Raw genomic sequence first — 12,613 nt, 5'->3', positions numbered from 1 at the left:
TTCACCTTTTAGCACGCAAATGGGGGGCTCTAGATGCAGAATTAAATATTCAAATTGCGTTGCTAAATGACGCTTTTTCCTATTATCCCTCGCGCAATCGCGGCTAAATGGCTCGAGCTGTCAAGCACCGTTCTCAAGTGAACCCGACTGTAAGCAATGCGATGACGTCTTACACAACACTTATAAAACATTGTCCTACAAGGAATACGTCAGACTGCTCTGGGCGAAGCTTCTGATAAGGTTTTTATTTATTTATTTTTGTTTTTGTAAATTCTTTGTTTCTACTCCGTAGTAGTTCGAAGTAACTATAGGCGTGATCTCTTTCGTATGTTGTTCTTATTGTGTAGACGGAGTTATAACTTACAGCACTATGTGCATTCGGTCTGTAATTTATTTAAATACTTAGGCTAGTGTAGTGCAGTGTGGTGTTGAAGCTCATTATAGAGTTAGGTTGATTACACTACTTACATATTATTCGTACATAACTCGGGACTTAACCATGTATAAAACATATTTTAATTACCTCGACATCCATGGTCGAAGGGAGCTCCCTTCGAGACCATGGACATTGCAATACGTCTGAAACGTCGAGGTAATAAAATATGTTTCATATATGATTAAGTCCCGAATAAAAATCAAATAATATGCGAAAATCGTGACAGTTTAAATCAAAGTATATACGACTTACAGACTACAAATGCGTATGAACCTTACTTACATTTTTTATCATGAAATATTCAAAGAGATTTTTATATTTCCGAGAGATGTGCCCCCTCCACTTTGTGGCCTGGTATGTACTCAAACGCAATAAAACGTATTTTTGTAAAACGGATCAAGTAAATTCTTTGTTGATATTTTAGGATCTAGAATGTGGCTAAGGAATATTCAGTTGTGAGAAAATTTATTACTGTACTGCGGACCAAAGAAAAAGCCTCTAATTTCAGAGGGCAAAATGGCAAGCCACAAAAGCAGTTGGAGTCTGGCCATAGCCATGTTCGTGTGTTGCTGGCTTTCCTCGTCGGTAGCCAGCAGCGGAGTGGGGAAATGCAAACTCAAGGTCATGACGCACAAGGCTCGGCAGGTTGACCAATTCGGATATGCTTGCGAGGACGATGTCAAGATTTATACCTGCGGTGGATATTGTTTGTCTTCTGAGGTAGGTATCTAACTACATATAAACGCAAAAACTTAACAAGTTTAGTTTCATCATGAATGGTCTGAAAAACTTTTTCCACATAATACATAGATACATGTATAAGTATGGAGTGGTAGAAACCACTAAATATTAATTAATTACTTATTCGAATCCCAGATTTCCGGAAATGGTTTTACTAAGACATTTTACATCATAAGACAATACCGCACATTGACGGAACGGCAACGCGGCTGTCAGTTATCTACTGCATTTTTTTACACGGCACCATTAGAATTACTTTATAATCCTACTTCGAGTTTCTAGGTCAGTAGTTTGTCCTACGATGCAGTAAAACCTTTTCCGGAAATCCGGAATTCGAAGAAGTAATTAATTAATATTTCGTGACTTTAACAACTCAATGGCGCTCCTTGTAGCTATGTCTATACACGTATCTATATATTTGGAACATCTTTTTCCGACCATTGGTTATCAACATCATTGACAACGTCAGTGAACCGTGATCGTGGGACCTGTACTAAGAATATGGAAAAGTCTAAGAACCCGTATAAGGCCCGAAACGATGGTTTGTTGAAAAAAACAAATATAATAAGAGTTTCATTTTTTATGTGGAACAATCAACAATCGCGAAAACCTACGATCCGACATATCACTGGTATTTAAACAAAAGAAATAGTATAGCCGAAAGTCGCGAGTACCCTTCCCTTCATTCCTAATTTTTTAATAAATTTCCTAATTTAAAAATTAAGGAACAGAAACCTTCTGAAACAAAGTGTGTGTGTGTTAACATAATTTAAAATGGATATAATACTGACATGAAATATGTATAAATAGGTATTGTTATTGATACAAAGTCGAAATAACACAAAATAAAATTCGTTCGCTCCGACTGGATTTGATCCAATGTCTTTTACCTCACCGTGGCTACTTTGTGTTTGTACGATGTTTCTATTAATAATTCATCAGATTTTGCTTTCATACAAAATAATAATATTTAAAAAGATCGCTTTAATTAAAGGATAACTCTGTGCGGTAACAAAAAGCACCCACAACCCAAATTATTACTTTTTTAAAATATTTTTTCACTCATACGATGGTTCCATATGAATTTGGCTTGTATAGTTCATGAACTACGAACTATTAGGAATATATTCCCGACACTGACCGACATGAACTTGTTCGTCTTGGACGGTTTTAATAGTTCATCGTTCTTTTTAGTTCAGTACGAACTAGGAACTCTCTTTGTTGATAGTTTACTTGTCTTTTATTCAGTAGGAACGGGTGCGAGCGGGACAAATAGCGATCTTTCACTACTTTTAGTACAAGTTCGAGTAGGATGCACGATTGAACGTTGCCAGCTCGTTCTAAGTCTCTAATACGTATCTACATTATGTATATATACAAGCTTGCAAAAAAGTAATATTTTTGGTAGGTGTGGTAGGTATCTGTATGTATAATATCAACCTACGTGTACGAGTATATGAAATAGTTGTACCTAAATATTGATTTAAACACACCATTCTAACTAAAATTCTTATTTTGTGAAAAAAAAAGGATATTTAGTTAACCTGTAAAATATGAAGGAAAATCAAATAGTACCGATTCCATACAAATTGTATTTTGAAATATTTAATACAGTGTAGTATTGACCTCATCATACTAGAAATCCGTAGTAGTAGTAGTAGTTCATGTGATTAAAATTACTAGTTTGGAGCGTTCGTTCAATGTACGAGCAAGGAGAAGACGAACTAACTAACTAAGGAACTAGATGAACCAAATGAACTAGAAGACCGGCCTAGTTCAGTTGACCGATTGAACTAGGATCGCTTCCTCTAAGGACCGATCAGTGAATGACATCACGCGGGAGGCGTTGCGTAGTAACTATTAAATAATCTGTGGCGTTGCTAAAAATACAGATTAAAAAAGTGTCCGATAGTAGATAAATAAAAACTTAAAAGTTTTTTGTTAAATTTATTATGTTTTATTTGATTTTTAGTTCGGGACTTAATCATGCACAAAATATATTATAATCACGTTTATAAATATACGTCTTGGACTTATTGCAACGTCCATGATCTCGAAGGGATTGAAGAGGTGGGCGTCAGCATGCCGTGCAAGTTTTTATAGCTACCCGCAATTGGTCTTCATTATTTATCTGTACACTAGGGTTGTTACTATTGCTTTTACTATGTTTTGTAAAAAGTCGTGTACCAAAAGTTGTTATGTATGATATTACTACCTAAAAGTCCAGCGAGATACCTACGAGTTTAACAGTATTTTATAAATAACCCTGTAACTTACGTCTAAGTATGTGTTGGTACGAATTCTGCACAAGCATGTAGGTAGATCCCTGATTACAAAGTTCCTATATCAATTCACTTATGTGACTTATGTAAATATCTATGAAAATACAGGTACCCCATTGGCAGTTTCCATATAAGGAGTCACGCCATCCTGTATGCCAGCACGACAAAGTGCAACACAAGCATGTGCGGCTCACCAACTGCCACCCGAAGGCCGACCCCAGCACTAGCCATTACCATTTCGTCGAAGCTGCTACTTGTAAATGCAAGGTAAGAATACAAAAACACACGTACACACACAATCCCACACAAATTTACACACATATTCATATTATCATCACTCCTATCCGTTAATTATAGAAACCACAGCCCTACACTTGCTACGAGCAAGGTGAAACAAGCAAGATTAGTTCTGTCGCCGTTAGTAGAAAAGGCGCTTGTGACAAAAACTCAAAAGCGAGAAAATAATGTTTTAAGAAAACTAAATTTAAAAAAATATCTACTTTTCTCTTGCGGTAACATTAGGTGGATAAGGTATTCATACCTTGTGGTGTGGAAAAATAAAAATAGGGACAGATCTGACTTTATTACTGATCACAGCAGTAGGTATGCATTTTTTTAATGTCATAAGCGCCGTTTCCGCTAACGGCGACAGAGTTATCTGTAGCACAAATTAGAAAGATAATGGACTGGACTAATTCGTCTCGATAGAAAACAATCTGTTTTCGTTGTCCATGAGATCTTCTAAACTAAAAAAGTAAAAAAATACCATTTGATTCGTTATGAAATTTTGAATTCCATACAATTGGACTCTAATTTTTTAATTTTTTGCTGTTGCTACTTTCTGATTAGAGCAGCCGTAATATAACAGTACCTATTTTTTTTAAATGTAGGTACATACAACAATTATTATGTTATAACATTGGCCGCATTGAAAAATATCAACCACGCTGATTTTGCTTAACGACAAAACTGAAAGTAAATAAGATAATTGTAAAAAAACCGATCAGAGTGTGGTTGTAGAGTTATTAACACATCTGATTCCAGATATGTTAATAACTCAATTTCGCCAAAAATGACGCCTACGTTATTAATGATATGGAATGATACGGAGTCCTTCGAAAAAAAAATCTCTTTTTCTCGTTTTTTGCCTTTAATTTTGGCATAGGCGCTTTGTGCGTTATAAGTACAATACAATACTGTGCCGAATTATTATATACCTACGAATTTGACGAATTGCAGATGTGTTCTTCAGAAAGCACGAGTTGCGAATGGCTGCCACCGGGCTCATCTTTTCTAAACAGTATTAATTTGGAATCGGAAGACATGGATGATCTATCTGCAGAAGACTAAATTAAAACCACTAAAATGGCCTGATCTTGCATATTTACTGATCAATTATGAATGTTTAGGTAATTTTAGTATGTCGTACTTGGCTGGATGTACGATTTTTAAAAAGTAATTTTAGGTAGGTATCAAAATGCGGTCAATGTTTTATGACTTTACGATTTGGCTGTACATACTCTAATGCTAGTTAATTTATATACATATACATATTTTAATAAGATTATAAATAATAACATATCGCAAGTTACACTTTGTACAAAATGTGAAATAAAGTCCTTGACACAAGAATGGAACTAGTTTCATTAATTTAAAAATATTTTAGATTATGTCATACAACAGATAATATAATACTGTTATACACATTGTTACGCAAATGTAGGTAATATTTGCTATAAGTTAATACAATTTTCTAGTATGTACAACAGTTTCCATGCCTTTCTTGTGATGTATCGACAGTCATTCATGATCTTCTCTCACGCTCGCAAGCAGCAGTTATAGTAGCTACATATCTATCCTAAGAGGACGGTAACCATACTGTTGGGTAATTTTTCGAAAAATTTTAAACGGCGGAAATGTTCGCCTAACGCCTTCGAATTATATTTTTCCAATTTTCGAAGGCGTTATGTTAATTAGGTTCTAGAAAAAAATACGCATAAAATAAAAATGTAAAAAAAAATTATTTTAAGCATAGATTAAGACACTTTTCTGATTTGTCAGTGCGGTAGCGGCGCGCAACATCAGTCTGCTCCTTGTTTTTCCATCCTCCAAGGTCTGCTCGATACCGAAACGATACAGGGGGTCGATTCAGAACTTTACGATTAATTCCGTTGTCAACCGATTTCTTTTCATTTTTATTCACCACCCGAATCGAACTCGAACTGTTGTATAATCGAAACCGAACCGAAATGATGTCACATCCGTATGATTACTCGAACTTCTCGACCGGCAAAGGCTACCTACAAACGTTAATCAGAACACAGTTATCGAATGAAAGTTACCGAACGTCCTATTGTTTACAAAACAAGAATGTAATATGAAAATGTGTTCTTATTTTAAATAAAGTCTAATTTTTGTTCAGTTTTATTAATTTATTTTAATGCAAGACTCGTGCATTCCTATATTTTAGGTCACCGACTAACTCCGTAAACGCTGTTGGATAACAATATCGTATCCGGCTCTTCGGCGTTATTTTTATCTCTGAATGGTCTGCTAGTCTAATTGTCTACTTGGCTTCTTGCCGCTCCTGTGCAAACCGCGCCAATCAAGAAGCGCACATTGAAATATAGGCGTTCGGTATGCTTGCGGTACTGCGTGCACCGATACCGTACCGCCACCGTACCAAGAAGTTAGGAAACAGCAAAAGTAAAGATGAGATTAACTGCTATATTCGCACAGCACGCTAAATGCTAAATGCAAAATTTTTATAGCGTGCTATTTATAGTGCAATTGTAATTTTTAGCAGCTCAAGGTCGTGTGATAATGTAACGAATGGAAAGAAACGTGAAATAGTTATAATGACGTGCGCTAACTTGTTAAGTATAGCATCTATGGTCTGTCTATCTATAGAATAGTTTACAGTTTTTTATCGTTAGTTACGACCGCCGACTTCATTTGTTTTGTAACTATTACATAATATGGTGGTTACAGGTTATAGACAATAAATCAATGAGCTTCCCTTCATACTTTAACAATTTACTATTTACAATTTGCACAAAACTCTACACTGATTATTTACAGTAAATTACACTCACAATTACACACAAATTTTACAACGACTTATTAATTAAACAAACGCTAAACTAGCTAAATAAATCCAAGTACTTAATTATATCTTAATTTATATCGCTTCACTATTTATAGACGAAATTTTGCTAACGTTCCACCATTAGCTTAAAATCGTATTAAAACGTCACCAAGATTATAATTTATAACAACTACAATAAATATTATAAATATTATAATACTTGCTAAGTGCTAAATATAGCATTAGCGCTTAGCGTACTCAAACGTGAAATTTAAAATCAATAAACCAATCAGCTAATTCGCGTTTCGCACCAAACGTTAAATGCATAGATCATGTTAAATGCTACAAATAATATGTGAAAGTATTTCACGTTTAATTGTTTCTACCAATGACAAGAGCCGCAATTGTCACATAGAATATAGAGGCATCTATGAAATATTAAGGGAGATATTGTTTGTTAGCTGCGTAAGTAAACCACGGATAAATTGATGGTATGGCATTGAAATATTGTAAAATTATGTCGCTAGATGGCATTTGGTTTAGTTTTCTTAACGTACTCCAATACAAAGTGAAAAAAAGTTCGTTATAATTTTAGCACCTTTATGTCTTTCAAATTATAATTGCTATAATTCTTTTTTAATTTAACGTTATAATTTGAGCTATATATTATATTAACCATCTTCACTAAGTAGTCTGTGAACCATCTCTAAGCATAAGTGTGGATATTGTCAAACTATTAAAAAAAAACAGAAATTGTCTGTGGTTAGCGACACACGAGTGTTGATGAGAATAGAAAATATTCATAAAAAACCCATAATTGAAGGAAATAACGTTGAATTCCTGTGTCTGATTTAAATAATTATGTTCCTAGTTGTCAGATTTACAAATAAATATAATATAATTATGTAGTGGAATTCAATAATACGAAGTTTCGTGTGAAGTGTTATGGAAAACATTAGTCATGAAATACCTGTGTGCAATTATTATTTTTTGTATATCTCTGCGTGAAAGTGAGTCCGTTGGCTCGGATAGATTGGAATCTCTCTCACCGTTAAAGGCGAATGCGACATCAGAGCAAAAAATATGGAATATTAAACTTGACATTAATTTCTCGAAGACCCTGCCACCAGTGGTGAAGAGGCCGCCTGGACATGACGTCAGGTTTAAATGCGAGGCTGTTATGAACTTTACCAAAGTAGCGACATTCACGAAAAACAAGGAAGCGGTAGAAACTGCGCCTCAAGATGTCCCTGACCATATACTTCAGACTTTGATGAAAAATGTCAAGGTCTATTGGCAGAAGGATAAAAAAACGATAACGGAAAGTCTACGAGTTAAACTAACAACGAAAATTGACAAAACAAATGGCACTGTAGGCACAAATCTTAGAATAAAAGATTTAACTGCTAGTGATGAGGGAAGTTACACCTGCATTATAAAACAAACATATGAAAAAACTCAAACAACAAGACTTATTGTGGAAAAAGACACTGAGGATATAGAAAACTTTGAACTGCCAACATACACATCACTATTTCCAAATTCTGATGTTACAAAACATTTGGACATTGTTGTCAATACAACAGACTTAACTCCAGAAGGATTGATTACCACCACTACAGCTGTTAGAAAGAAACCTTTAATTCCCGAGAAACTAGAACCTATTTGCCAAGAATATGTGGGGAATGTTTGTTCGACACATCTAAAAGGTCACTTTGTTTACATTCCATATCACACAACACAGTCTGCTATTGAAGAGAAACTAATGAAAGCAATTCAAGTTACTAGGTTCTCCAATGACATAAGCTCTCAATGTGAAGGTTATGCATTACCCAGTCTATGTTACTCAACATTCCCAATCTGCAGAGATCCTATGGTCAATAATGAGAACTTCTTTATACAAGCTAAACAAATATCAGCTACAATATCCGCTTTAAATTCTGAAGATGATAGACCTATAGTGTTTGAAAACTTGCCTCAAGAAATAAACTCTGGATTTAATGTTACCAGCTTATTAGAAATGTTAAATTATCGACATAATTCCACAGTGCTCAGAAGAGTATGTAAGCAAGACTGTGAGATTTTAGAAAATGAACTGTGTCAAATGGAATATGCTATAGCTAAAAGACATCCCCATATAGGACAGCAGTTGACTCTGGAAGAGTGTCAAGATTTGCTTGATGATGACCCCGATTGTTTGAAAATTGGTGTAGCAGCTGTCATGGTCTCCGAGGAAGAATGTTATTGGGAAGATGGAAGCGGATACTTAGGAAAAGTCAATGTAGCTGATAATGGCACCCCTTGCATCCAGTGGTCAAAACAATTACGGGTCAAAGTTTACAAATACCCTGAGTTAGCAGGCCAACATAACTACTGCAGGAATCCTGGTGGCATGAAACCTCAACCTTGGTGCTTTGTAGACAGAGAAGGAAAAATTGAACAGCTTTGTGACATCCCAAAATGTGCTCACAAAATTTGGATCTACATAGTCGTTGTTTTCTTAATCCTGACACTATCTGTTGTTGGTTTTATTATCTGTGTTTGTTATAAACAGAGGAACAAAGGAAATGCAGCTACAATAAGAGACATAAATTTGCCAAACGCTGATAAGAATATCTATGGAAACTCTAGGTTGAATTCTCCAATAGAAATGAGTGATCTACTAAACAATCAAAGCTTAGCTAACCAGCCTCATTTGACCAGCAACACAAGAGGCAATGGTGTTCTTCGTATACCACAATACTCATTATCCCAGATAAAATTTCTAGAAGAATTAGGTGAAGGGGCATTTGGAAAAGTTTACAAAGGAGCCATAAAATTACCTAATGGTGATACACAATATGTTGCTGTGAAGGCTTTAAAAGAGAATGCATCAATGAAAACTAAGGCAGATTTTAGAAGGGAAATAGATTTGATATCAGAACTGACACATGATAATATTGTTTGTATTGTTGGAGTGGCACTAAGGGAGGAACCACTGTGTATGTTGTTTGAGTTTATGGCTAGAGGGGACTTACATGAATTTCTTATGGGCCGAGCACCTCCTTCTGGTAAAGGATTGCCACCAATGAGGCTACTAAATATTGCCCACAATATTGCCTCGGGAATGCTGTATCTTGCCTCGCACCATTATGTTCATAGAGATTTGGCAGCCAGAAACTGTTTAGTATCTGATGACTTTATCGTAAAAATATCCGATTTTGGGTTATCTAGAGATATTTATAGCTCTGACTATTATAGAGTAAGTATATTGTTTTTTCTTCTTGTATTTGTTTATATTAGATTGTAAAGTGTAATTGTGATTTGGTATTTTAGGTGCAATCAAAAAGTTTACTGCCGGTAAGGTGGATGCCCCCAGAGTCCATACTCTATGGAAAATTCACCACTGAGAGTGATATCTGGTCATATGGTGTTGTTCTATGGGAGATTTATAGTTACGGACTGCAACCTTATTACGGGTAATTTATTTCTTGACCATACTGGTATTTTTATAATACGTACTTAATTACATCTGGTTGTTCAGAGGTTATTTGGATTTTTGGTTGTGTTTTAAAATAGTTTTAAAATATTTAATTACGTAGTATTCTCTATTAAAGTATGTTATCTATAAATAAATTGTACTACCAAAGTGCTGTCAACTATATCGGAAATAATTATTATAATGTAAATATAAATAAATACAAGTATTGAACACTGTTTTTTGTGGACTGGTGAAGTAATTTCATTAAAAAATAATATCATCATGATATTCAATCAAAATTAATATAGCGAAAATCCAGTCCATGCCCTCAGGGACTATTTATCTTTTGCACATTATATTGATTGAAAACTGTTTTACATACATCAGGTACAGTAATCAGGAAGTGATAGCGATGGTGCGCGGCGGCGAACTACTAGCGGCACCGACGGCTTGTCCCCTTGCCATGTACCAACTCATGCGGGACTGTTGGAGGCATACGTCGCAGCGCAGACCCAACTTTGACGAGATTGTCAGCAGGTACTTTAAATATTAAAAGGTGGTGAATGGAAATCTGACATGGTATACTTGAGTATACCATACCTCTCCTAAGACAGACATGAAAAAGAACAATTTAAAGATGTGGCAATTTTCCTGTCGTACTATACTCTATGTGGAAAAGGCAATAGAAAAATTACATTTGGATTTTTTTTTTCAATTTTATCTTATAATACCAACTAACGGGACGCACAAATCGTGCGCCTGGTGTTAAGCGAGACGCCTGTTCATAACAATAGCAGTGCTACTCAGAACTTTAAGTCGCAAAGATCTGTGCGGCACTGCCACTGCGCCCGTCACCATGAGACATAAGTTGACAAGTCCCGTGTGCCTGTAATGTCACAGCACACTTATCCTACAAAATCGAAACACAGCAATGCTAACATTACTGCTTGGCGGCAGAAATAGGTACGGTGGCAGAGTACTTCCCTGGACGAGCTCTTTCACATGGAACTCTAGCTACTGCTACTTAAATTATAACTGAGGCAATTATTATTATATTTTAAAAGAGACTATACTCAAATATGATATTAACAAAAGAGGGTTTTTTCAGGTGTGTATCCTGTAATATAATAATATTGTTCTCTTTCGTAACTTTAATAATTATTTGCTACTAATACCAGTTAAGATAGTTGTACAGTCAAGAGCACATCAAGCTTGACACATTGTACTTTGGACCGTTCTTATCGTGAGTGGCATAGAGTTGGATTTAAGTTTTAAGTGTAAAACTTGACGTGCTCTTGACCCTGTACTAATTGTATAAAACTAACAATACAATTTTATCTGCATTTTAAATTTTGAACTTTACAGAATAGGAGAATGGATCCAATTAGGTGGATGTCCAGAACCCGCACCATCCGATTCCTCCAGCAATTGTGGCCACAGGCCTACAGGGTCCACCAGAGATCTCCAAGAGAGAGTACCACTACTCCCCCCTCACTGCTCCTCTTCAAACGGCTCCCTCGCCACTGGCAGCTTAAAGAAGTTCACAACAGCTGGCTCCAGTTCGAAAGTAGACGATAACTGTTCGACCTGCAGTGAGGTACCACCCTTAGTTCCTAAAGCAAAGAAACACAGCTCCGGTTCTCTCATAGACACTGATAAAGTGGGTACTAAAGAAACTGTTGTTAGAATACCTAATTCGCATTTCGGTAACGAAATATAGCCCCCATTTTCTTTACCTTGGGTTAATTAGCTAAGCTCCAACTCCAACTTTTGCGAATGGTTTTTATCGAATATTTGATATTATACATTGCAGCTACGTGAAGTACACCATATAAGACTGATGCAGAATTGTTGGCAAAACTGCATTTTATTGTAACTCCGATTTTATGACCAATCCAGTAAAACACTTATCTAATACACAACTATGTTAAAAATTTATTAGCTAGGTACACACCCACAGTACAGTATGCATGCGGAATAGTTTTAAGGATATTTAAAAATAACTGTATAAAAATATTAAGTAGGAACTAATTTATTCTTAAGTTTGTAAGTTTTATTCTCATTGAAACAAAATCATTTTGGTTGGAAATAATATTTGCTTTAAAAAGAAATCCGCAGCTTTATATTTTCTTAATTTTTCGTACTTTACACTCGATGTAAGAATAAGTGTTAGATATAAAAATGATTGTAAGAGAAATGGTTTTAGTAAAATTGGTTGCATTTCACTATTTATTGCGATTTATTGTACGTTTCTTTTTAAAGATGGTGTAAAATGACAGTTCATGTGCAAAAGTGTTGCCCGCTTGCAAGCAGATAGTGATTGCAGTCGGTAAATATTCTATAGACTATCGATTGAATGTTAGTCACGCTTATGCAATAAATAGCCGAACTTGTTTCATTTGAATTATCATTGGCTCAATTTACATTGCGGCGGAACGGAATGGAACGGAAGCGTCAATTTCGCATCGCTGAGCTAGAAGGCGCGCGCGGTAGCTGGAATGCTTGAGCATTCCAGCGACTGCCCTTGAGGCTGTAGTATTTCGTTGACATTTGACGTCACACTACGCTGCCTTCGCGCCACTTCCCGCGGAGTCGCTAGGCATTGT

General features: G+C 35.7%; 2 protein-coding genes across 2 annotated transcripts; both read left to right on the top strand.

Annotated features, from left to right (window-relative positions):
- The first annotated feature begins 220 nt into the window (after positions 1-220).
- Positions 221-5,039, top strand: LOC113227199 (thyrostimulin beta-5 subunit-like). Its single transcript, XM_026460084.1, has 4 exons — positions 221-240; positions 945-1,156; positions 3,568-3,726; positions 4,699-5,039. Exons 2-4 carry the CDS (start codon positions 953-955, stop codon positions 4,807-4,809), a joined length of 474 nt encoding a protein of 157 aa, XP_026315869.1. The 5' UTR covers positions 221-240; positions 945-952; the 3' UTR covers positions 4,810-5,039.
- A 2,469-nt stretch (positions 5,040-7,508) lies between these two features.
- On the top strand, positions 7,509-12,128 carry LOC113226871 (tyrosine-protein kinase transmembrane receptor Ror). The gene is made up of 4 exons (XM_026459660.1): positions 7,509-9,788; positions 9,863-10,005; positions 10,395-10,544; positions 11,373-12,128. The coding sequence occupies exons 1-4, from the start codon at positions 7,509-7,511 to the stop codon at positions 11,725-11,727; spliced, it is 2,928 nt and encodes a 975-aa protein (XP_026315445.1). The 3' UTR covers positions 11,728-12,128.
- Positions 12,129-12,613: the final 485 nt, after the last annotated feature.

This window comes from Hyposmocoma kahamanoa, unplaced genomic scaffold (genome assembly GCF_003589595.1).
Source record: "Hyposmocoma kahamanoa isolate Upper Pololo Valley unplaced genomic scaffold, ASM358959v1 202, whole genome shotgun sequence".
Taxonomy (NCBI): domain Eukaryota; kingdom Metazoa; phylum Arthropoda; class Insecta; order Lepidoptera; family Cosmopterigidae; genus Hyposmocoma; species Hyposmocoma kahamanoa.
This window is presented reverse-complemented; position numbering and strand designations above follow the sequence as displayed.

Coding starts and splice junctions, on each gene's coding strand:
- LOC113227199 (XM_026460084.1), top strand. CDS start 953: ATGGCAAGCCACAAAAGCAGTTGGAGTCTGGCCATAGCCATGTTCGTG. Junction 1,157..3,567: donor GATATTGTTTGTCTTCTGAG/GTAGGTATCTAA, acceptor ATGAAAATACAG/GTACCCCATTGGCAGTTTCC. Junction 3,727..4,698: donor CTGCTACTTGTAAATGCAAG/GTAAGAATACAA, acceptor GACGAATTGCAG/ATGTGTTCTTCAGAAAGCAC.
- LOC113226871 (XM_026459660.1), top strand. CDS start 7,509: ATGAAATACCTGTGTGCAATTATTATTTTTTGTATATCTCTGCGTGAA. Junction 9,789..9,862: donor ATAGCTCTGACTATTATAGA/GTAAGTATATTG, acceptor TTGGTATTTTAG/GTGCAATCAAAAAGTTTACT. Junction 10,545..11,372: donor TTTGACGAGATTGTCAGCAG/GTACTTTAAATA, acceptor TGAACTTTACAG/AATAGGAGAATGGATCCAAT.